This window comes from Macrobrachium nipponense, chromosome 10 (assembly GCF_015104395.2).
Source record: "Macrobrachium nipponense isolate FS-2020 chromosome 10, ASM1510439v2, whole genome shotgun sequence".
Classification (NCBI taxonomy): domain Eukaryota; kingdom Metazoa; phylum Arthropoda; class Malacostraca; order Decapoda; family Palaemonidae; genus Macrobrachium; species Macrobrachium nipponense.
This window is the reverse complement of record NC_087204.1, coordinates 78,677,421-78,704,259: the sequence shown is the minus strand read 5'-3', so window position 1 is coordinate 78,704,259 and position 26,839 is coordinate 78,677,421. Positions and strand designations below refer to the sequence as shown.

Below are 26,839 nucleotides of genomic sequence, written 5' to 3'. Positions count from 1 at the left end.
ATTCAATATCAAATCTATCAGTGGCTGTAACATAGTTGCTTAGTAGAATAGTACTTTTAAAGTACTGTAGCAAGGCCTTGAATATATATGCATGCAATAATCACGAATTGGGTTTTATTCAACATCTTATACATCTTGGGCAACCCCTGAATACATGAGCATTATTATATGACAGTAAATAACAACCTGAATGTTTTATGCAAATAAATAACCATGGAATAAGTGAATATGAGAGAACAAACAAATCTAAAAAATATCCACACTAAACAATTTAGTCTCAGTGATATCTTAAAGCATGAGTTTACAAACAATATAGCTCAAAACTAAAAACAAAATAAAAAAAACAACTTCTGCTAAAAATTTGAAACTAAAACCATTCAACTTCAAACTAAAACCATTTGACTTATATCACAACCAATCTGTCACTCTGCTATTTACAGGAATAATTTCCCAATTTGGAGACTTCTCATGTTTATTAAGCCAATGGAAATCATCTATCTTATCCCAGTTATTAGTGTCTAAGTCTAATCCACTGAATTTGTAATGTGTTCCCAGCTCTGGGTACTGCAGATTGTAAGGTGCAAAACGAACTGTATGACAGTTTTCTATAATTGCAGCACCTGTTACATGCAAGTAAAAGTCTGTGTCCTTAGTATCATGAATACGTACCTGCTGACATGCAATCACAAATTTGCAATTTACACAATCCTTGATAAAGGCTGACCTAGGAGTTGGGCCTATAATTACTATGCAGTCAGTGAGCGATGCAAATTGAAGTGTACTAGGGTTACCTAGAGCTATTACTGTGCAGCGACTCAAATTCTGAAGATTCAACTGTCGATTTTCAATCTCAGCTGCCAACTTTGTTAGGGTTTGACAAGACAAGTCTTTGAAACCAAAAAACTGTCTTTCAATAATCTTATCTAAAGACTTGAGTTTTCCCTTCCCTGAATCTGTATTATCTAACTTCAGTTCTTTGTTCTTGTCCTTCTTCTCTGTATTTTTCTTACCAAAACCAAACCTCTTTTTCGGTTGAAGGTCATGGATTCTTCTATATACATCACTTTCAAGTTCATTGATATGCTCCTGAGCTTTCTTAATCTGAAAAGAGGCTAAAAACATTGATGATTCATTCAGAAATTGCTGTATTTTTTGGACATCTTTGACCATGCTATCCAAGTGAGGTATCAACTGAGATTTTTCAACTTCACCAGACTGCTTGATTTTCAGTTCCAAGTCCTCTTTCAAACTCTGGAATGTATCATAAAAAAGATCAACATTTTCAGATACAGCTTCGTTGAGAGTTTTCTCTGTACGGCGCTGCTCAGCTCTCTGAGCAATGGCCTCGGTTCTTTGTTTCATACGTTCAAGGAGTTGGGCAGGTGTACATTCCTTATTTGTTTCCATCATGACTATCTTATGTACTGACACTTATATTCCTACTGCAGTTCAAATCTACAGATATAAATTTGCTATAACAATACAATGCTAAGATTCCTGAGCCTTTGAAACTGCCTTTTCTGTTCTTAGTTTTTCCTTTTCATACTGTTCTCTCAGCTTTCTAGATGCAGTTTGAGGATCGTCACCTTGTGAAACGTTTTTCAGTACTTGCATAAAGGCAGCATTCCGTTTCTGAGCCTCATCAGAGTAATTAGTTTCATGTCTTTCCGGTAATTCCTGCAATATAGAGACAAGGCATGAATTAAGAAAACTTGACAGGCTGTTGTTCCCAATCTGCAGCATCAAAACTGTCAATAAAAAATATTTGTACTGTAGTGAAAGTAACTTAAACCTAGAATACGGTGACACCAAAATTGAGTTTGCAGTCATTTCCATTCACCTACAAATTTTATACACCATGGTCCTTAATGAAATTAATAATAGACTGAACGATAATTTGTCATACTTGTGCCAAAACTCCCAGTTAGTAGTTGTAGTTAAGTAAAGGTTCACATTGAATCTGACGTAGCATATATGAAGGCCGCATTCACAGCAAACAGGAAACCCACTCTTGCCAGTTCTTGTAATTTTTAACTTAGTTGATAGGACAAGGTATAGTATCAGTGGTTAGCTCTAGTTTATGGAGCAATTGGTATAGTGATACTGGTTAGCTTTGTCACCATTTTATACCATATGTATATTTTTTACCTCATGAAAAACAATAAAACAAGCTCTGTATAGGTCAAGGATGAATAAAAAAAAAAAAATGAGCTCTGTACTGGCCGTTCAAATTTATTGTTATTATTATGTTTGGTTACATAAAAGTAGTTTTAGGTGATAATTGTGCTTTTTAATTTGCTGTTGTAATTCTTTTCATGTATATTTTATAGTTAAATGCTCAATAAAGTTTCAAATTCTTTGTTCTTGGTAAACTCAACTTTTACTTTACTTTATATTTTGTCTGACTTGCTCAAAGTTATGAAGCGTGGAAAACACTGCTATGACAGGTATATTAGTGGATAGAAACCATGGAAGTTAGTTCTTGATCTCCCTTGATGTGATAGTTCTTTGTTATTACAGGAGGCAGAAGTGTTCCACCGAATACATCTGATGCAGTGTGGTAGGATGTGTGTGCACTGCATGATGCCCTAGTAGACAAAAACTTAGACACAAGAACTGGAAAGTAAGCCTGGTATAGCTGAACAGTGTAGCCTGTTTTTCTTTACAAGGAATTGGACCCTCTTGAAATTAATCTAGGAACAGCTAGTTCAAGTGCCCACATCCCCCTCCTTTTAAGCCTGTGATTTTCTTGTAATTAGCTGTGGCAACAGGAGGACTGAGGAGGACAGTGAATTGATTTTGTCAGGTGCAATCAGCAATCTAATTATGGTTGGTCATCATTACATTAACAATATAAGGAACCCACCAAACTAAAAGCTCTAAGGACTCTAACAGAGGAATGAATATATTGGTGGATGGCCATTCTGAAGATTACTTCGGAGATGGTACTGGGAACCAACTTTTGTGCCAGAAAGTATCACTTTGACAACTGAGGTTTTTAATAAGTTAAGTCAACCTATTACAATAGTGTAGAATACTTGCTGCTTAAGATTTCCAAATGATTAGTAATTAATTTCAGTCACTTCCTTCATGTACAGTGTACAGGCTAATGACTCCAGAAGCCTGTCGCTGACATAATGAAATGAACGTAAGAGCAGAAATAACGACATGAACATTAGAGGCGCAATAATTGGTAAAAAGAGGAATCTACGAGAGGAAATGATTGATAAAATGAGGAATCTAACCTATCCCAAGGTTCAAATTGGTCTTCTGTTATGTACCAGTTCAAATTATTATCGTTATACACCCAATACTTTTTTACATAAATCTCTCTTAAAAAACCTCAATTATTTCTAAATGTGAACTGATACTGCCAGGTACCTGCATTTAGAAACAAGATCAATCTATGATTTTATGTTTAATAGTAACAGAAGTACTAAAGTAATTGATTTTGAGTATGAGAACTCTTACTGGCTGTTTTGTCACATTACTAAAGGCTTTAAGTATTCTCTGCCTAGCCTAGCATTGGACTTCAATACTTTATGCAAATGTCTTTTATCTCTGAAAGACTCCTGGATAACAGAAAATATCTTTTACTCAAGAGAATGCTGGATAACCTCCATGTGGGATGCTGAAACATCATGAGATTGCCAAGGGTTTTTTTGGAAATGCATCTTCCTCCAGGTTGGCATCTACTGGAACTGATTACCCAACAACATAGTTGATCTTCAAGGTGTTCTTACTAAGGCCAAAGGGTGGCAATAATGCTAACGCTATCTTCACATTCCTAGACATATGGATCTTCTCTACCTAGCTGGTAGCAGAGTCCAAAAGGCAAGCCCATGTTGTCCCAAAAATAGATAATCACATTTACTCTTCAGGGTGCTTCTTATAGCTAGGGTGAGCAGTTTACTGGCTGCTAATAAAGACAAGGGCCTCACAGTTCTCCATTAGAAGGAATCATTCTGATGGAAGGACCTGGTCCTCAGTTTCCACTACTAGCTGTTGTGACTTCTCCCTTGTACAGTCCTCATTTTTTGAAGCAGCCACTGTTGTTGTGATTTCAGTCTCACACCTGAATCATTCCTACCAGAGCCGAACTACTTCTAGAAGATTCAAGATGGTGTCCTGTAGGTTGTAGAAGCTGATGTGATGCTTTCTATCCTTCAAGGTTCTAATTCTTGTTGCATTTAGGTGTTAATAGGTTTGCTCCTTAGATTGAACTTGAGCATCTGTAAAAGTCAGGATCTCAAGGGAGAGGACAAATTCCTGAAAGATAAAGCAAAATCACCACTACCCAGAAGCCTCCTAACCCATATTGAATATTATGATTAAGTAACCATTTAGTAAATATGCTGCTGCCTATGCAGCTACATCCCTAAACTAAAACAGCTGTAGGAAACCAATCTCTCCACGGATGACAGGTACTTGATCAAGGAATGCCTCAACCTAACTAAGGATACTCGAGCTAGAACTGCTATGTCAAAACAAAGAGCCGGACATTAACAAATTTGACAAAAAAGCAAGATGCCATGACATTTAACATTAAGAGATGCAGCCATCACCAACCAATCATCAATTACCTCCAAAATATTCTTGTTTGGATATGTTCAAAACTGAAACAATGTTTGTTTGTTTGTATGGTGTTTTTACGTTGCATGGAACCAGCGGTTATTCAGCAACAGGACCAACGGCTTTACATGACTTTCGAACCACGTCGAGAGTGAACTTCTATCACCAGGAATACACCTCTCTCACTCCTCAATGGAATGGCTGAGAATCAAACTCGCAACCACCGAGGTGAGACGCCAACACCATACCAACCACGCCACTGAGGCGCTTAAACTGAAACAATGTACCCATTCCAATCTACTTTCCTGTCACCTTAAGCAGATGACTATGGAATCAGATTAGTAGTCTCACACCACCTCTACTGCTTCCTCCTTCAACAATGATCTCCTGTAACTGCACTCTTAGAAGTCTATTGGCTGCGATGCAAGTTGGGGAGGACTAGTCTCTACAAAGGTTGGTCAGTTACCCTCAAATTTCCCTTGAATACTCAAAATTCAGCTTGCTGCAGTCATCTCCAAAATTTCTGAAGCAAAGCAGCAATCAGTAGGACTGTCAGTTAAATAGAATTTTCCTCACTTCTGATTTATTATCCAGAATTTTGCTAAATACAATCCACCTTTCCAACCCAAAGAGACAATTCCTGTGCATTAATGAATACCAATACCTGGAAAATAAACTGCTGTAGATTCCTCAGATGCTGAGAACCATGGCTGAAGAATTAAAAGAGTAGTGGGCCCAAAAAGAGTTGTCACATGGCTTAAGTTCCTGCATGAAAAGGTGCAAAAGATCCAAAACTTCTAGGTTCTTAGTGTCCAAGGGAGATTAGGTTGAACAACTCCCACATCAACATGTCCCACTTCATTAAATCAGCTGTCAGGTATACTACCATGCTTACGTTAAAGATGGAAACATGGACAAAAGACAACATTACACCATTCTCACAGTTTTGGTGATAGTGATACCCACCAAATACTTACTCAGCTCCTCAAAAGCATTAAAATGATGGCTTCCTATACCAACTCATGCCTGTAGACATGAGAATTCTCTGAAGCAATATTTGGCAGAACTTAATGGCTTTTCAAATAAAAAAAATTACCTCAGTGGCAGAAGAGGGTGATGTGACTGTCATGAAAAGCCTAGCAACAGATCATGTATCTATAGGGGCTCTTGGAGTTGAAACCATAGAGGGTATATACCTGGAGTTGCAATCTCTATACCTGTACTACACAGTTCGGCGGTCTTCCACTAGCGGCGCTGCAAAGCCTTGTGGCCATCTCTAAATGTCTGGTAATCCGCAAATTGACTAGGGGATTAATGCGATTGTGAATTATTTTATCGTTAATGTTTAATAAGCAAGTGTTTAGAGAATGTTCAAGGTTTAGTTAATGTTTCATAAATGTTACTGAATGTTTATTGTGTAAATATTAAGTGAATGTTAAGTGTTCAGTGAATGTTTAGTGTGTAAGTATTCAGTGAATGTTTAGGGTTAAATGAATTTTTTTTGAGTGTTTAGGGTTTAGTGCATGTTAGTGTTAAGTGAATGTTTAATGTGTAAGTTAGTGTTTAGTGAATGCTGAATGTGTGAGTATTTAGTGAATGTTTACTATGTTGAGTATTTAGTGAATGTTTACTATGTTGAGTATTTAGTGAATGTTTACTGTGTTGAGTATTTAGTGAATGCATAGTGTGTAAGTATTCAATGAGTATTGAGTGGATGTTCATTTAGGGGGTTAATGAGCATTTAGGGTTTACTCTTTAGTTTTTAATAAGTGTTTAGGGTATAGTTAGTACTTAGTGAATGTTTAGCTTAGTTTAGTGAATGCCTAGTGATTGCTTTGTTTAATTTACTGTTTAGTTAGTGGTTAGTGACTGCATGCCAATAAGTCCTGTAATTTACAGGAGCCATTAGTGCTTCATTGCTTAGATTAGCAATCGCAGATGCTTAGGTCTTGACCAATATGGCTGGAGTGCTTAGGCCAACCTGCTTTTGTAAGGTAATTTTTCGCTGTGAAATTGGGTCCACTAATAATAATAATAATAATAATAATAATAATAATAATAATAATAATAATAATAATAATAATACCAGCAACAACAATAATAATAATAATAATAATAAAAATAATACTATTAATATCATTATTTTTACTATTATTATTATTATTGATGCTGATATTAGTTATTATTATTTTTATTATTAGTAGAAAGGAAGTTGCTAGAAATGGAAGTGATCATAGGAAGTTGATGGAAGTGGAAGTGATCATAGGAAGTGACTTGATCATATTGTGCCAGACAGTAAGCTGGAGCTTCAGTCAAGAGGAAGAAACCAATGATCACCTCACTTGTACCAGGCTTTGACCAATATGGCTGGAGTGCTTAGGCCAACCTGCTTTTGTAAGGTAATTTTTCTCTTTGAAATTAGGTTCACTAATAATAATAATAAAAATAATAATAATAACTAATACCAGCATTAATAATAATAATTATAGTAAAAATAATAATATTAATAGTTTCTAGTAAGAAATCTCCTAACAAAAACTTAAGTGTGCTTAGCTGGAGAACTAGGATATACTTCTGTATATTTTCAGAATCACATATTAAACATTTAATATATTTTCAGAATCACATATTAAACATTTAATAGATTTCATAGACAAAGTTAAGAAAAAGAATATAAAGGGACACATGGTTAGTTTTGATGTACAGTGGTACCTCAACATACGAAAGTCTCAACTTACGAAAAATTCAAGTTACGAAAGCAAATACAAAGATTTTTTTGGCTCTACATACGAAAATAGTTCAGGTTACGAAAGTGTTGCTGTAAAGTCCCAAGATTCGCCCGGACCACAGATAACAATTTTAAAACTCGCGCACCGCCAACTGAGTAGACTCGCCACCATCCTCCCGCTCTCCCATTGGTTCCTGATGCTAGTCACTGCCATAAGATCTTGTTCTCCTATTGGTCAGCATCTCTCCCATCGTGCATCTACGTAGCGGCGTTCTTCGGTCACTCTGAAGCAGCATTGTTTGTGTACGCACGCGAAATTCGTTCGTTCTATACGTTTTCGTTTATTAACGTAAATTCGATAGTGATTTTGTTGTAGTACTACTTTATCATGTTGTGTGAGAACTTTAGTACAAGTGTATACTACATAACAATTACGTACAGTATATACGTAGTCATGGGTCCAAAGAAAGTTGCTGAAGTTCACGGAAAGAAGAGGATGCTTTCTATGCAGATGAAGATGGAGATCATTAAAAAATATGAAGCTGGCATGCGGTTGAGTGTGATCGCTAAGGAATACGGCCGAAATCCGTCGACAATAGGCACCATCCTCAAGCAGAAGGAAGCCATCAAAGCAGCTACACCATCCAAGGGCGTGACTATTTTGTCTAGCAAGAGGATAAAAGACAAAGAAATTGCCTCCCATGTGGTATTCTATACCTCTCATGTATGGAGGGGAAACGATGAACCTCCCATGTGGCTGTCTAGCCTCTCATGTATGGAGGAACCTCCCATGTGGCTATCTAGCCTTTCATGTATGGAGGCGAAGTTGAGTTTTCAGGACCTCGCTACTGCTACCTGACGCAGATGACTTGTGCTGATGAAGTTGTAGTTATTCCAACATGACCATCGGGATCTGCCTAACCTCAAGGGCCTAAAGGAACAATATGCTCAGTCTAAGCTTGATCAACAGAAACACTTAAGTTCATTTAGATTATCACTGACTACCTAAACTTCTAACATCCTAATGATAACAAGCTAGCTATAAAACTAAGTTACTACAACGACAGGACCCAGCGTGTAACCTTTCTCTGAAGAAAACCTGAAAATTCCTAAGGTAGAGTGTTGTGAAAAAATCGACACCCAACTCTCAAATAACCGCCTACATGATCGCAGACACTGAAAAATTCCTCCCAAAAGCCGAAGGGTATCCATCCGCAATCCTTTCCGCCCTTGGACACGAAGCCCCAAAAAGAAAGCTCCAAAAGCAATGAAGAACCAGTCGCAAGAAGAAAACTGACTGCACTTTGGAAAAAGGAACGAGATGGGCACCTAGGGGAAACCAAATACACCTAGGGAAAACCAAATACAATTCTCGGATGAGGTAAAAATTCCTCAGTAAGTGACAAAAAAAAAATAAATAAATAAAAAAATAAAAAACGTTTAAGCTCGAACCGGACACAGTATGACGATGACGACACAAAATTGACCATCGAGGAGACATCTTGTTTCTAAAAGACCGTTGCCAAGCGCAAGAGGCGCTCTCAACAGAACCCTCTTATGGATGTCCGAAAAGTGCTGAGGCAGATGATTTAACAAGAAGCAGGCCTTCTCTCCTTGACAAGAACATAGTACAGCCAGCCGAAATGTTAGTCTGTTATGGGAACCCCATCAAAACCAAAGTGAAGAGGTTGTCAAAAAGTCCAGGTTCTGAGAAACACCCCTCAACTCTCACAAAATCCACATAAGACGATGATAATTCCTGAACAAGTCGTACTCGACTGCGCAATTTCACACCCCACCCCCCCAAGGGACGATAACGTAACACTTGTCTGACCACTGTCCACCCCATCACAAGACCCAAACCATCTCCAGTTCCGCAATTCGTGTAAGAACTAACAACTATGACATAACCCTGAGCTAATTTCACTCGACTGCGCATACCCTCACTATCCAGTGACGTAAACATTACACCTGAGCAGAATATACATTGGAGATGCCGCGCACGACCACCCCTACAAGTAAACAAAACACTGTTGCGCCAAACGTACACTAACCAAGACGATGACATAACCTTGAGCCAGTCTCTCTCATCTGCGAAAACCCTGCATCAGCCAGTGACTGACATGACACCTGGCCGACTACAATGGGCGAGCAATGGCCCCAAAAGCGAAGAGGTCGCAAAACGCAATCCAACTAATGCCGGTTACACTTATAGTAACTAGGACGGAAGTCTGGAGCAAACCAAGGAAACAAGGCCGAACCACATTGAACACCTTGAAGGATTAATGGAACTATTCATAGGAAAAGGCTGAGAAAGAAGCAGGAGAGAAACAAGAAGTCACACTCTGAGTAACCACCGGAGCACCTAATGCCGATGTTGTGCAGGTGGAGAAAACCAACTTGTGCCGCACGCACCAAAGGTACCTCTACAACAGGCTACGAACTGCGGAACCGACGAAGGAAATTACCAGCTACCCTAATGAAAGGAGGACATGGACACGTTACTAATGATGGTGCAGGCAAACTGACAACTGCCATAGCCCCAGCAATAACTGCGGTAGGCACAATATGTCTCCAACCCTGAAAGCATAAAATGGGAACTAAAGAAGGAAGATTACCAGCTACTTTATGAAAGGAGAGGCTGAGGATACAAACTATACTGACACAATCAACGATGGCGAAGACGAATCGCCGACTTCCGTAGACCCCGCAAGAACTAGGGAGGACAATTACAGTGGTACCTCGACATACGAAATTAATCCGTTCCGAGGCGGCCTTTGTAAGATGAGCTTTTTGTATCTTGAACCGCATTTTCCATGTAAAATTCCTAATCCGTTCCAAACCCTACAAAAACACCCCAGTAAATTTTATAATAAAGCTAAACTGACCAATAAACAATGAAATACTACAACAATTTGGACCATTCAATAACTAACTTAATTCTCTTACGCCAATTGGACGTATTATACGTCGAGATAAATTGTCTGTCGGGTGCGGATTGGACATATTGTATGTTGACATAGAAAAGTTTTTTAAAAATTCGCAGAAAAATACTTATAGGACTACCAGGCGAAAACTTTTGAATCATGCGCCTGGGGATGCTGGGAGCTCACGGATCAAGGCGTTGTTTTGTTTACAATCGTTACGCAGGCACACAAGCGCGAATTTCTTTCTTATCGCACTAAAAAGTATCGGTGACACATCTCAGAAATTATTTAGTCACTTTGAAAATGTGTGCAATTTCATGTAGAATACAAAAAAAAAAAAAATACTCATGATTGTAGCTTTTATCAGTTTTGAAATATTTTCATATAAATAACGATAAGTGCCAAAATTTCAACCTTTGGTCAACTTTGACTCTACCGAAACAGTCAAAAAACGCAATGGTAAGCTAAAACTCTTATATTCTAGTAATATTCAATCATTTACCTTCATTGTGCAACAAATTGGACATCTCTGGCACAATATTTTGATTTATGGTGAATTTATGAAAAAAAAATTTTCCTTACGTCCGCGCGGTAACTCTTCAGATAAATTTTTTGTGCGATTGTCGTAATGTTTGCACCATTTTAAATTAGCCGTTACATAAAGTTTTATATATGAAAATGTGCGCAATTTTATGCACAATACAACTAAAAACAACCCGTGGTTGTAGCTTTTATCAGTTTTGAAATATTTTCATATAAATAACGATAAATGCCAAAATTTGACACTTCAGAGCCAACTTTACTCTTATATTCTAGTAATATTCAATCATTTACCTTCATTTTGCAACAAATTGGAAGTTTCTAGCACAATATTTCTATTTATGGTGAATTTATGAAAAAAAAAAAAAAAAAAAAATTTCCTACGTCCGCGCGGTAACTCTTCCGAAAAAAATCAGACATTTTTGTGTGTGATTGTCGTAATGTTTGCACCATTTTAAATTAGCCGTTACATAAAGTTTTGTGTGAAAATGTGCGCAATTTCATGTAGAATACAACAAAAAATGATTGAAGGTTGTAGCTTTTCTCATTTTTGAAATATTTGCATATAAATCACGATAAATAGAAAAAACCACGTTCGGTCAACTTTGACTCTACCGAAATAGTCGAAAAATGCAATTGTAAGCTAAAACTCTTACAGTCTAGTAATATTCAGTCATTTATCTTCATTTTGAAACAAATTCGAAGTCTCTAGTACAATATTTAGATTTATGGGGAATTTAAAAAAAAACTTTCCTTCCCTCGGCACGTGGATTCTCCGCCACAAATCTCCGAAATGCGTACGTCGCATTCTCGTAATATTTGCCCCAGTTCATATTAGGCGTTTCATAGAGTTTTATATATGAAAATGTGCGCAATTTTATGTAGAATACAAAAAAAAATAATTGAAGGTTGTAGCTTTTCTTATTTTTGACATATTTGCATATAAAATCATATATAAAAAATTAGATATTCTGTCAATTTTAACTCCTCCGAAATGGTCGAAAACTGCAATTTTAAGCTAAAACTCTTACAGTATAGAAATATTCAATCATTTATCTTAATTTTGAAACAAATTGGAAGTCTCTAGAACAATATTTAGATTTATGGTGAATTTTTGAAAAAAAAAAAAAAATTTTACATCCGCGCGTTATGAATTCATGCATCATTTTGTGATATTTTCTCTGTGTTACTTTGATCGTTTTACAATGTCTTATATACCAAAATGATCGCAATTTAGTGTACAATACAACGAAAAAAATAACTCATTAGCTTTAACCGTTTTGCTCACAGCACGATTGGTGCTCCTCGAGAAGGTCATTGATGTCCTTGTCGACGACCAGCCCCATGAACTTGCCGAGTTCAACGATCTCGTCAAGATCTGGTTGCGAAAGTATCAGGATCGTCAACTGTTCCTGAATCTGCAGCAACAGCTTCGCCCATGTCGAATCCCTCAAAAGTCTCGGGCGGATACGGCATCAGGCTAGGGTTTCCTCCACGAAGAATTCAAGGTTCGCCTCAAAACCTCCTGCCAAGCTTGATCGATGAGTCGGATGCATATCACAACATTGATATGCTCCTTCCAAAAATCCCGCAAGGCGAGTGTCATGGTAATTGCTTGATAGCAAAGAATTACGAGTTAAAGGAAAGGAAAACGCATCTTCGAGAAGTTCTGCAGCAAGAAGGCATTTGCATGTGTGTTGGAGGTGCCTGTTCTCATGATGGTTCTGGAATCGTCGGGCGTGTTGGGGAACGGAACATGCGCCGAAGTGTCGTGAGAAACGCCGCAATTTCTGATGCAATACGTCGTCTAGATTCTTCTAAGAAGTTCCGGTAATCTTGGGAGTCTGTGATGTTCGCCGTAGGCCCCGCCCCCAGGATGCCTTATAAATATGACGGACGAAGTAGGAAGGAGGAGAGATCATCAGTAAAAGCCACAGATCAGGTTATCAGTGAGAGATCAGCAGCAGAGATCATCAGTAAGAGCCACAGATCAGATTATCAGCGAGAGATCAGCAGCAGAGATCATCAGAAAGAGATAAGAGAAGAAGGACGAAGGATCAGAAAGGAAAAGGCGCTCGAGAGTTGGTCGGATTCTGGTCGAGTTGTCCAGTCAGGGAGTGGACGACCGAGTTATTTCGATGTAGAGCAAGACTTCAGGGAAGAAACGTTCTACAAGAGGTTTTGAGGATTTCCTGACCTTCAAGTATCAAGAATATCCATTGTTTTCTGCAATAGTACGGTGTCCAGAAGATGTCTGAAGTATAGTTTTCCTTTTGTGAAGCCAATGCTTCGAGCATAGATCTCCAACAGCTGAAACTTGCCAGCAAGTATTAACATTTCCTCACTGTTCCCCCAGTTCATGCAGTGTAATATTTTACCTTTTTTATGTGAATAGGAGATACCATTCAGCATTTATCTTTGTTATTAAGCTTGTAAATAAACCTTTGTTGTGTTAGTGTTTCTTTCTATATTCGTATCCCCAGTTTCAACTGTTGGTGTTGAAATCTTTTTTGCTTATCATAATATCGAACCTGTAACGGACCTCTCTCGGTTCGTAACAGTGAGGTTTGTAGTAACAGTGATGTCGAAACATCTCTTGAAAAGATGTTTCGTATACAGCTTCTTCAAGTTCAATATCAATTGCTGGTCCATGGGCTGGAGGAGAGGGGTGGTGTTAGGTGGAAGATAAAGAACCTTGATAAAAGAATACTCCACTAGGATATCTTCCTCGAGGCCAGGAGGGTGAGCAGGGGCATTGTCCAACAACAGCAGACATTTCAGAAGGAGGGGCTTCTCTTCCAAAAATTTCTTCAGTCAGGCCGAAACACAGATTTACCCACTTGGTGAACAAAAGTCTCGTTACCCAGGCTTTCACATTAGCCCTCCACATCACTGGAAGCTTCTCCTTAAGCACTTTGTGGGCCTTGAAGGCTTGAGGAGTCTCCGAATGATACACAAGTAGGGGCTTCACCTTGCAATCCCCACTGGCATTCGAACAAAGTGCGAGCGTAAGCCTGTCTTTCATAGGCTTATGCCCGGGTAGCTTCTTCTCTTCCTGCATGATGCACGTCCGACGAGGCATTTTTTTCCATAAAAGGCCAGTCTCATCACAGTTGAAGACTTGCTGAGAACTGCAGCCTTCCTTGATTGTCATCTAGTCGAACGTCTTAATAAAGGCTTCGGCCGCTTTCGTGTCCGAGCTGGGCGCCTCCCCATGCCGCACCACCGAATGGATGCCAGTCCGTTTACGGAATTTTTCGAACCACCCATGAGAAGCCTTGAACTCTGGGGTTGGCGTCGATGTCCCTTCTCCTCCATCGTTTCCGGCCTGGGCAATCAAATCGCCGAAAATAGCGCTGGCCTTGTGGCAGGTTGCCGTCTCCGCTATCGTATTGCCAGCGATTTCTTTGTCTTTTATACAGACAAGAAGCAGCCTTTCCATCTCGTCGTGCACGTGGCTCCTCTTGCTAGACAAAATAGTCACGCCCTTGGAAGGTGTAGCTGCTTTGATGGCATCCTTCTGCTTAAGCATGGTGCCTATTGTCGACGGATTTCGGCCATATTCCTTGGCAATCACACTCAATCGCATGCCAGCTTCATGCTTTTTAATAATCTCCATTTTTGTCTCCAAAGAAAGTATCCTCTTCTTTCCGTGAACTTCAACTTTCTTGGGACCCATGACTACGTATGTACTGTACGTAATTATGTAATGTAGTACGTATACATATGTAGTAAAGTTCTCACACAACACGATAAAGTAGTACTACAATGAAATCACTAACGAATTTACGTTAATAAATGAAATCGTATAGAACAAACAAGACAAGAAGCAGCCTTTCCATCTCATTGTGCACCTGGTTCCTCTTGCTAGACAAAATAGTCACGCCCTTGGAAGGTGTAGCTGCTTTGATGGCATCCTTCTGCTTAAGTATGGTACCTATTGTCGACGAATTTCGGCCATATTCCTTGGCGATCACCCTCAATCGCATGCCATCTTCATACTTTTTAATTATCTCCATTTTTGTCTCCAAAGAAAGCATCCTCTTCTTTCCGTGAACTTCAACTTTCTTGGGACCTATGACTACGTATATACTGTACGTAATTAAGTAATGTAGTACGTATACGTATGTAGTAAAGTTCTCACACAACACGATAAAGTAGTACTACAATGAAATCACTAATGAATTTACGTTAATAAATGAAATTGTATAGAACAAACGAATTCCGCGTACTTACGATACCGATGATGCCGCTGAGTGGCCGAAAAAGCACGCCGCTACGTAGATGCATGATGGGATCTTGGAGATGCTGACCAATAGGAGAACAGGATCTTATGGCAGTGACTAGCATCAGGAACCAATGGGAGAGTGGGAGGATGGTGGCGAGTCTACCGAGTTGGCGGCGCGCGAGTTTTAAAATTGTTATCGGTGGTCCGGGCGAATCTCGGGACTTTACAGCAATAACCTTTCGTATGTAGAGCCAAAAAAATCTTCGTATTTGCTTTCGTATCTCGAGTTTTTCATAAGTTGAGCCTTTCGTACGTCAAGGTACCACTGTGCGTCTCAAACCCAGTACAGGATGATAAAAATACGGAGTGCGATAAGTCCGAAATCTCCTTTGAGCATCGAGACCAACAGCCTGAGAACTACGGGAACCGTGGAAGGTGCTAAGTATACAGCACCACCAAAATTACTTCCCTTAACCCTGGAGAGAGAGAGAGAGAGAGAGAGAGAGAGAGAGAGAGAGAGAGAGAGAGAAAGCGTTGCCTAAATCTCCAAATTTCAGGATGAAATGGTGAAAAAAAAAAACTGTTTGCTCTGGTGTGTTAATGGCAAAGAAATAGGATGATAGAGAGAAGCCCCCGAAGCAACCTCCGAAGAATGACCAGATAAAGAAGACTGTGTAAAGACACGATAAGTTTTAGGAGAAATAGGGAAAGAAGACACTAGACAGACTCTGTTCCCTATGATAACCTTGACAAATATCATTAAAAACTCAGGAAAATTCCTCAAGACGTGATAGTGAATACAGTCCGTATTCAAACTACTGTAATTTGTCTTACAATGGGGTTAGTAAATAAATTCAACACTACTACATTTTGAAAATAAGTCTTTCTGTATCTCGCACGAAGCTGGCGCAGGCAGCCGCGTGCAGTCAGACAGCGAGATGGTTTCAAAACCCAATTTTGGCCAAAGGCCAAGTATTGGGACTAGGAGGTCATTCAGCGCTGAGAAGGAAATTGACAATAAAAGGTGTAACAGGAGGAAAAAAACTCTCTGTTGCACTATGAACCAAGTGTTAGATGGTGGAAAGTAAGATGAACAAAAGAGAATATGAAAGGAGGAAAGAAAATGGAAGGGACAGGAGAGAGAGAGAGAGAGAGAGAGAGAGAGAGAGAGAGAGAGAGAGAGAGAGAGAGAGAGAGAGAGAGAGCAAATTACAATCGTCTAACTTCTCCACCTCCATAACTTTACACCATCTTCTAAGTTTTAAAGACATATACGTATATAACTGCATACAGCCATGAACAACCGAATGAGACACTACATACTTTGTTTGCTAATACGATGGAATCCTAGCAACATCCGTTACTGTATTTAAACCACGTACGACAGTAAACACTTAGTATATTTATGTTATAAATGTGGCTGAAGCTGGTAAGGTAATATTACGGGCATTGGCAACTTGAGTCAAATTCTCCAAGCTTTATGTAAATTCAAAACACAGCCGTGGTAAAAAGAAAACTACTAGCATGAAAGAGCTCATTACTGTTGTTTTCACACTGACAAAAGATAATTTACTTTAAGCTCATGATACTGACGAGAAAGAGTGAAAACCAAAAGAATCACTGAAATTACGCAAACTCTTAACAGAGGGTTAGCATAGTTGCAATGAGACGTATTAGTCAAATTTGTACTTGAAATTACGTTGTGAGACGAACACTACGACTTCATTCCAATATAAGTAAGTGTTGGAATTAACTTTATGAAAAGCTTTACCTGTCTATTTAGTTGAGTATGCCATTTAATTTGCTGTTTCAATGTTTTCTTTAATGTCATTTGAATTTTGAATTTAATTAGATAATCTTGGTTTATTGAAATACTGCATTTTATTATTTTTGTATTGATTTAATTTGCGTGACTTGCCTTTGTAATTGTTGAGTAAGAAATTTAAGAATAAGTGATTGTTACTGTTTTGTGATCCTGTAAGATTTTCCGATGACTTCTTGTCATTGTTTGTTGTAAGATTCAAACAGAATACAGTTAGAATCAACGGCATCAACACCCGGCTTTCCTTTCTCAACCCTTCTTGGATGTTTGTTAGTCATATACATATTAAGAACATTTTGGTGCCCATACCCTGGGAAAGGATATCAAGAACCCGTTTGTGAGTAATTACATGCTAATATATAGTTCAAGATGGAGAATTTGTTAAAGAAGAGAAAGGCAGCCAGAGGATGGGTTTCTAGGCTAGGAAAGGAACGTAAGTTTATTAGGAAGGCCTGTCCTTAGTGCAGTTGAATTGAAGGCTGTTATAGAAAATTTTGAAGTGGAGTTAGAAAGTGACTTGCTTGATGATCGACTTGGACTAGGCCTTTGAGTTTAGAACGACGTCTCTTATACCTAGGATTAAGGCTGCTGAGAAACTCCTAGAGTTAGACGAAAAAAGGTGACGATGATAGTAGTACTACTAATGGATCTTCAGGTGCACAAGTGAAGCTGCCTAAGCTAGAACTGCCGAAATTTAAAGGAGAAGTGACAGAATGGCAGTCCTTTTGGGACCAGTTCAGTTGTCATGTAGACAATTCAGATATACCAGTAATAAGTAAGTTTAGTTATTTAGCGTCATTGTTGGAAGGAGAAGCCAAATCAGTTATCTCAGGTCTATCTCACACAAGTGCAAATTATAAGATTGCATGTGATCTATTTAAGGAGAGATTTGGAAGGCCAGAGAGGATGATATTTGCCCATGTCCAAGCACTTTTAAATGGCAAGGTTCCTGTTAAGGCAGGAGGCCCTAAGTATGTTTACCTGCTGTGGAATCTACAGGATGAGTTGTTGACGCATATCAGAAGTTTAGAGGCTTTAGGTGTACCTGGTAAGCAGTGTGAAGTTTTCCTGACGCCAATTATTCTTTCTCATCTTCCGAGTGAAATACGACTGGAGTGGGCTAGGGAAGGTTCTGGTCATGAAAGTGATTTGGAGTGGCTTCTGAAATTCTTACAAGAGGAAATTGATACTATTGAAAGGTCTGAGATTTTTACTTCTAGGAAACCAGAAAATCCTAGTGTATCTGAAGAAAAAAGAAAGTGGCACTCTAAGGGCTCAAAAGAGAAGGTAACCTCTGCATCTGCTCTGCATACTTCATCAGAGGTTGAATATCCTATCTGGATTTTGTGCTAAAAAACATAAAACAGAAAATTGTTATGAAACCTTGAAATTGAATGGCCTACAGCGTGCTGAGAAAATATAATCTGCTGGATTGTGCTCTAAGTGTTTAAAAAAGGGTCATTTAGCTAAAGGGTGTTTTTCCAAGTGTAAAAAATGTAATGGAAAACATAACCTCATAATGCGTGGTATTAAGTTGGATTCAATTAAGGATAATGACTCCATAAAGACTGCTGTAGAGAACAGGTCGAAATTGTAAATAAAGGTAATGAGCAAGGTTCCTCTGTTAATTTTGCTGGAGCTGCTCTTCATAACGTTACTTCTACAAAAGTAACTTGTACTATTTTACAAACTGCAAAGGTTCGTGTTGTGGGATCTAATGGTATACCTATTGAAGCCAGAGCTTTGTTTGACAGTGGGTCTGACCGTACTCATGTTAGTAGTAATATTGTAAAGTAATGTAAACCTGAGTGGATTACTAGTCAGCCCCTTGCATATTCAGTATTTGGAGGTGACAAGTCAAGTAAGAGTGCCTAAGTAACATTTATAAATTGAAGGTACTTGGTCGTAAGAATTTATCCCATTTGTTGACAGCTGTTGAGATTCCTAAGATATGTCAGCCCTTGATTAGACCAGTTATTCCAAATAATATGTTAAAAGCCTTTTCTCTTGTACAACTTGCTGATGATTATCAGAATAATTCACATGTGAATACTGATATATTGATAGGTTTGGATGCATACTGTCACTTCATAAAGTCTGATGATGTAATTCAATTTGATGGAATTGTAGCTCAGAACTCTGTATTTGGTTGGGTACGGTCTGGTGCTTGGCATGCTAATCCTTTTTATCCCTGTACGTCTTCTCAAATGTTGTGTATTTCTAAGGTGTCTGATTATGATGTAAGTAAATTTTGGGATCTAGAATCTGTAGGGATTAGTCCTAAGGAGTCCAATAATCAATTAGAGTAAAATTTCACATTGCAGGAATTTTCTGAGAAAATTCAATTTGTTGAAGGTAGATATGAAGTAGCCCTACCTTGGAAAAGTGAAACAGCTAAGAATGATCTAATAGATAATAAACAATTTGCTCTAAAGAGACTAAATAAATTACACTGTAAATTAGATAAGGATGTTAAGGTTAAAATTAGTATATTTGAGGAAATTCCTAGCAATGAGATTAGTAGTGCTTTCCCTATTTTTTATATGCCTCACAGACCTGTTGTAAGAGAGGCTAGTACAAGTACAAAGGTAAGACCTATTCTTGATGCTTCCGCTGCTAATTACAATGGAATATCTTTGAATGATTGTCTGCAAACTGGCCCCTCTCTTAACCCCGACTTAGTAAAAACACTGATTCGGTTTAGGAGATGGCCTATAGCCTTGTCAGGTGATATCAACAAGGCATTTTTACAAGTGATACAAGTCGAGAAGATAGAGATGTACATCGTTTCTTACTGAAGAGTGAAAATGGTATTAGAATTATGAGATTTCGGCGTATTCCATTTGGTAACACTGCTAGCCCCTTTTTATTAAATGCTACAATTCGATATCATCTTGAACAGTGTAAAATGACTGAGGTAATACAAGAGATAAAGGAAAATATGTATGTAGATAATTGGTTGAGTGGTGCTGACAGCTTTAATGAAGCTTATGCCAAGTTCAGTGAGGTTAGTAAGGTTTTACCTTTGGCAGGTATGCCTTTGACCAAATGGGTCTCTAATAGAAAATTAGTGACTTCTAGATTTAATGATAGAATTAATATTGTTAAGGATGATGAAGCTGCTGGTGTGTTAGGATTGCACTGGTATAACAATTCTGATACATTTTCCTTTCATGGAATTGAACTAAGCTCCAAGCTAGAGCTGGAGTTGACCAAACGATCAGTTTTGAGTCTTATTGCTAAATTATTTGATCCTCTGGGTCTTATAAATCCCTTTGTAATGTATGGTAAAATACTCTTTCAAGACATTTGGAGATTGGGTCTTCTTTGGGATGATTTGTTACCTCTGGAACTGCAGGTTAAGTTTCAAAAGTGGGTCGAGAGTGCTAAATTTCTGAAATCTTGGAATGTTAATAGGTGCTATTTTCCTGACACTTCATGGGCTGGTCTTTGTAAAATTGAATTACATGCCTTTGGAGATGCTTCCACAAAGGGGTATGGCACTTTTGTATATATACGAACCTGCTCCCAGGATGGTTCTTACGAGGTGTCATTGGCGGCATCCAGATCAAGAGTAGCATCTATCAAGACACTAACTCTTCCTAGACTGGAATTAATGGGGAGTTTATGTTCAAGGTTAGTAGTTTTTGAAAAGAATGCTCTAAGTTTGGGTAATGATACCTCCCTCATATGTTGGACTGATTCTAAGATAGCACTTGCTTGGATTCAAGGAGACCCTTGTAAATGGAAACCCTTTGTAGCTAACAGTTACTGAAATCCAAAGTATAACTCCACCTAGCTGTTGGCATCATTGTTCAGGAATTGACAACCCTTCTGATTTGCTATCCAGGGGGATGTTAGGTGATCAGCTTTCGGCTAACAGTTTATGGGTAAATGGCCCCTCCTAGCTATCTGAACTTTTGTATTTTTGCCATAAAAGGTAAAAACTTGTTTTCTACTATGGAAGAAACTAATTGTAAGGACGATATGACTTGTGTTGCTCTCAGTTTAGACACATCTTTGTTTGAATTTGATAGATGGAGTCACTTTAGTAAAGCTCAGCACGTAATGGCTTGGGTTTTGAGATTTGTTCATAAATGTAAAAATGAAATTGTTAAGATACAATAAAGTTTTACACATACTTACCTGGCAGATATATACGTTTAATGGCCCACCCATCCTCCCCTCAGGAGATAGGGGGAAGAAAAATTCTGTCAGAAAACGGGAATGATTCCTATTACCGCCACCCAGCGGCGGTAGGGGGTGATCACCTGACCTACCTGTAGCGTGTGCCGCGAGTTTTGAATTCTGTCGGACGTCAGAGACATAAGCTAAGTATATATCTGCCAGGTAAGTATGTGTAAAACTTTATTGTATCTTAACAATTTCATTTTTACACATGCAACTTACCCGGCAGATATATACTTAGCTGATTGGCACCCTTGGAGGAGGGTAAGATATAGTTACTCAATATGAATAGCAATTCAAAAAACAGGGAAAACAACTTTTGTTGTAGGTACTATAAATAAACTTAAATACCTTGATTCCTACCTTATTGGGCAGAAGACTTCATGAGTACTGTCTATGAGTCTGCTTGCCTCAAGAGTTCCAGTGAGGATGAGACCTATCACTGAGAACCCTTCTGGATCATGTCAATGGGGGCGAGCCCGCTTACTCGACAGAGCCTTATTTGGATCATACCAATGGGGCCTATCCCACTTACATGGTAGAGCCTTCACCTTTGTCGTATCAACGGGGACTAACCCTCTTACAAGACAGAGCCTAGGTCCAAAACATTACAAGGAGCATGAAAACAACCAATCTCGACCACCTGACCACACTACTTTGTTATACACTACGAATTGAAAATGGTACTTTTTCCTGACCACTTTCAATCGACCATAAAAACAACACCACAAGATTAAAATTCCTAATCTATCTAAACTAAGCTAGATTGGTTTCAGCCCCCTGTCCCAGCACCGAATCCGCAGACACGTAAGGTCCGAGAGAGAAGCACTTATCATAAGTCACACGTACATCTCTCAAATAGTTAGACGCAAACACAGAATTGCATCTCCAATATGTGGATCCAATTAAGTCGTTTAACGACATATTCTTGTGGAAAGCTAATGAGGTTGCTACGGCTCTGACCTCATGCGCTTTCACTCTCAGCTGCCCGAGGTATTCCTCTTCACTGGCAATATGTGCTTCTTTAATAGTTTCTCTGATAAAGAATGCCTGTGCATTCTTTGACATCGTTCTTCTCGAATCTCTTACCGAGCACCAAAGGCTCTCTGAGTTTCCTCCCATTTGTTTTTTCCTCTCTAGATAGAACTTGAGGATCCTTACCGGACACAAGGTTCTCTCTATTTCTCTCCCTACCAGGGAAGTCAATCCTTTAACTTCAAACGTCCTTGGCCAAGGCTTAGAAGGATTCTCATTTTTTGCTAAAAATAGGGGGTTAAATGAACACACTGCAGAATCCTTCCTGAAGCCCACTGTGCCTTCTAAAGCCTGGAGTTCACTAATCCTTTTAGCTGATGCTAATGCAAAGAGAAAAATCGATTTTCTAGTCAAGTCTCTGAACGTTGAGTTATTGGGAGGTTCAAATTTCTCTGACATGAGAAACCTCAGTACCACATCCAGGTTCCAGCTGGGTGGTCTGGCTGGGTGGTCTGGCTGTCTTGGACTTCGAAGTCTCAAATTATTTAATCAAATCGTGTAAATCTTTGTCATCCGTGATGTTTAGCCCTGTATGTCTAAACACCAAGGAAAGCATACTTTTATAACCTTTTATAGTCGAGACTGCAAGGTTACATTTTAGTCTCAAATATGAGAGGAAATCTGCTATTTCCGTCACAGAGGTACTGGAAGAGGATACATTCTGATTCCTGGCCCACCTTCGGAACACTTCCCACTTCGACTGGTACACGCGTATAGTTGACGGTCTCCTGGCCCTTGCAATTGCCTTTGCAGCAGCGCGTGAAAACCCCTTCGCTCTGACGAGTCTTTCGACAGTCTGAAGGCAGTCAGACCGAGCGCGGGGAGGTTTTTGTGGTATCTGTCGAAGTGGGGCTGTCTGAGAAGATCGTTCCGTAAAGGAAGGTACCTTGGAAAATCTATCATCCATTCCAGTACCTCTGTGAACCACTCTTGAGCTGGCCAAAATGGGGCGATTAGGGTCAATTTTACTCCTTTCGTCAGAACAAACTTCCTTATTACGTTTCCTATGATCTTGAAAGGAGGAAAAGCGTAGCCGTCTATTCCTTCCCAATTTAGGAGGAGGCCGTCTATCGCTACTGCTCTTGGATCTGAAATCGGAGAGCAGTAATTCTCCAGCCTGGCATTCCAATGAGTTGCAAACAGGTCTATGTTTGACCTTCCCCATAGGTTCCAAATTTGATTGCAGACTTCTGAGTGTAGAGTCCACTCCGTGGAAATGACTTGATCTCTCCTGCTCAACAAGTCTGCTCTGACGTTTTTTCTCGCCTTGTATAAACCTCGTCAAGAGTGTGATGTTCCGCTCCTTTGACCATAGAAGAAGCTCTTTCGCCTTCTTGTACAGTGAGAGGGAGTGAGTCCCCCCCTGTTTTCTTATGTAGGCTAGAGCTGTCGTGTTGTCGGAATTTACCTGCAACACTGAGTTTGCGACTTGGGCTTCCCACTGCCTGAGAGCCAGATGCACTGCCACTAACTCTTTCTCGTTGATGTGCCAGGACACCTGTTCCCCACTCCAGGTGCCTGACACTTCTCTCGGGCCAACGTCGCCCCCCATCCCGTCTCCGATGCGTCTGTAAACAACACTAGGGAGGGGTTCGGTAACTGCAGCGATAGTCCCTCGTTCAGTCTGCCTGGTTCTAACCACCAGCTGAGGTTTTTCTTTATCTCTCTGGACAGAGGAAAAGATTCCCACAGATCCTGATTCTTCTGGTCCCAATTCTCCTTCAAGAAGAATTGAAGAGGTCTTATGTGAAGCCTCCCTAGAGAAACGAACTGTTCCAATGAGGAGAGGGTCCCCAGAAGACTCATCCATTCCCTCGCGGAACATTGTTCTTTCTCTAGGAAGGTCTTCACTTTTAGAATGCACCGTTCCTGTCTTTCTATGGACGGAAACACTTGAAAACCCCGAGAATCCATCAGAATCCCCAGATAGACAATGCTTTGCTGGGGATCCATCTGGGATTTCCCGAGGTTCACTAACAGTCCCAGAGACTGAGTCAAGTCCAACGTTGATCTTAGGTCCTCCAGACACTGATCCCTGGATTGCGAGCGAATCAACCAATCGTCGAGATACAGCGATATCCTTATTCCTTTTAAATGCAGCCAATGTGCTACATTTTTCATCAATCCCGTGAAAACTTGGGGAGCTGTGGAAAGACCGAAACAAAGGGCGCGAAACTGATATACTTGGCCCTGTATCATAAATCTTAGATACCTTCTGGACGAGGGATGGATGGGTACATGAAAGTAGGCATCTTGGAGATCCAATGACACCATCCAATCTCCTTTTCTTAGCGCTGAAAGAACTGACGACGTCGTCTCCATCGTGAACGTTGTTTTGATCACAAAGTGATTCAGAGCGCTTACGTCCAGCACTGGTCTCCACTCCCCAGAGGCTTTTGGTACCAGAAAGAGGCGATTGTAAAATCCTGGTGAATGAATGTCTAATACCTTTTCTATCGCCTTCTTTTCTAGCATCTGTTGCACCAGATATAATAGTGCTTGGTTTTTTAAAGGATCTCTGTATCTTGCCGCTAACTCCCTTGGAGTGGATGTTAAGGGCGGTTTTTCCCTGAAGGGGATCAGGTATCCTCTCTCGAGGATCGAGAGGGACCAGTTGTCCGCCCCTCTCTGAGCCCAGACTTTCGCGAACCTCAAAAGTCTGGCTCCTACTGGAGTCTGGAGGACTCCTGTCTCACTGCGGCTTCGAGAATGGCTTCGAGAAGATCTTCCTCTCTTGAACGGCCTTCTACTCTTAGTTGCGGGTCTTGAGGTTGTTCTTCCTCGAAAGGGCTGTTGGAAAGACACCTTATTCGCTGTTCCCTCTCTCTTAGCCATCGGCACAGCCGGTTTAAGCCTCTTGGCGGACTGAGCAAGAAGATCCTGCGTAGCTTTCTCCGACAGTGATCTGGAAATGTCCCTCACTGTCTCCTGAGGAAAAAGGTATTCCGAGAGTGGAGAAAAAAGCAAAGAGGATCTCTGTAATGGCGAAACAGACTTGGAGAGAAACGAGCTATAAACTGATCTCTTTTTGAGCACTCCTGCTCCAAAGAGAGATGCTACTTCTGTGGATCCATCCATGACTGCCTTGTCCAAGCATGAAAGGACACTTGATAACACCTCCATAGTCACGAACTCCGGATCTTGCGCTCTTTTTGCTAGAGCTCCTAAGGCCCAATCCATGAAGTTGAAGACTTCAAGTGTGCGAAATAGACCCTTGAGTAAATGGTCCATCTCGCACATTCCCCAAGACGCTTTAGCCGACAGTAGAGAGCGTCTTCTAGAAGATTCTACTAGAGCAGAAAAATCCGCGTTTGCGGAAGCCGGAAGGCCTAACCCCATGGGTTCCTTCGTGTCGTACCAGACACCCGGCTTACCTGTCAATCTAGACGGAGGACACAAAAACACCGTCTTACCTGCCTCCTTCTTAACCAGGAGCCAGTTCTCCAGATTCTTGATGGCCTTCCTCATAGATAGAGTTGGCCGCATCTTGACAAAAGAGGGGGATTTTGCCAACTTAGTACTTGATAGCAGAGATCCCGGAGAAGGAGGATCAGCTGAACACAGCGAGTCCCCAAACTCCTGAAGAAGTAATGCAGAAAGTCTCTTATAATCAGAGACTCCTACTTCTTTCGTCTCTTCCTCCTCCGAGACTTCCTCCAAAGTTACATTCGGAGAGGGAGACTTCTTCGGTGAAGAAGTCCTGGCAGGTATGCGACTCTTATCCTTCAAGAGCTCGTCCGAAGGAGCCACCAGTTCAATACCCGAGATATGTTTCCTCGGTAAAGAACAAAACTCCGCTTTACTTCTCATCCCTAGTTCTTGATACCTACTTAGGGTGGGATATAGGCCTGAGGTTATTAGGCTCTTGGCGCCTATCCGGATAAAACACATCGTTTCTATTCTCGAGCGCCTACTATGAGTAGGGCGCGAATCCAAAGTCAGGATCCTTTCAGGCTCTTGGCGCCTGTGAGGAGAGGCGCTTGCGCCTACTCTTCTGTGACTCTTAGGAGTAGGGAGCGCGCCTGACAAAAGGCTCCTTTCAGGCTCCTGAATCTTACGAGGAGAAGCGTCAGAGCCTACTCCTGATCTACCAGGATTAGGGCGCAAATCCCTGGAAAGGCTCTTTTTAGGCTCTTGCTGCCTTTGAGGCGAAGCGCTTGCGCCTACTCTTGATCGTCTTACAGGAGTAGGGCGCAGATCCTCGATTAGGCTCCTTTCAGGCTCTCGACGCCTGCTAGGAGAACGGTAAGCGTCCGCTCTAGATACTCTTCCAGGAGTAGGGCGCGAACCCCTGTTTAGGTTCTTCGTAGAATCTTGGAACCTACTAGGAGAGGCGCTTGACTCCCTTGAAGAAAGCCTATCATAAGGTCTCGAGTAACTTAACGAGACTCGATCATCCAGGCGTCCTATCGAACGTTGGCGCCTTCTAGAAAAATCATCCTTAGAAGGAGAGCCTTTCTCGCTTCTATCTCTCTTAGTAGAGCGCTCTCGTTCTTTCCTACCACTTGCAGAGGAGATCCTACTCCTCGGAGATCGTTCGACAGATACGAACCGATCGTCTCTCGCGAGGAGACTCTTTCCTTACTCCTACAAGGAGAGGATCTAGCGCCTACTTCCTGCCGCTTTGCGCTATGACTCCTAGCTAGCTTCCGAGCTTCTACGAGGAGAATACCATCTTCCCTGTCTCGACGAAGTTTCAAAGGAGTCGTCTACTCTAGGAGGCGAATAGGCTCTTACTGGAGAAGATCGTCTATCATACTCCTCCTTCCTAACCGACCTCTTGACTGGAAGCGAGGCGT

The 26,839-nt window shown here is 40.4% G+C and overlaps 1 protein-coding gene across 3 annotated transcripts in view; it reads right to left on the bottom strand.

The window, feature by feature from the left end:
• Positions 1-270: 270 nt before the first annotated feature.
• The window catches only part of LOC135223717 (tubulin-specific chaperone C-like), a 114,288-nt gene continuing 87,719 nt past the window's right edge, over positions 271-26,839 (bottom strand). For all 3 annotated transcript variants that reach the window (XM_064262458.1, XM_064262459.1, XM_064262460.1), the window contains one exon: positions 271-1,677. In XM_064262458.1, the coding sequence (XP_064118528.1) occupies positions 409-1,410 (1,002 nt within the window). In that variant the 5' untranslated portion in view covers positions 1,411-1,677 and the 3' untranslated portion in view covers positions 271-408. The remainder of the gene's footprint in view (positions 1,678-26,839) is intronic.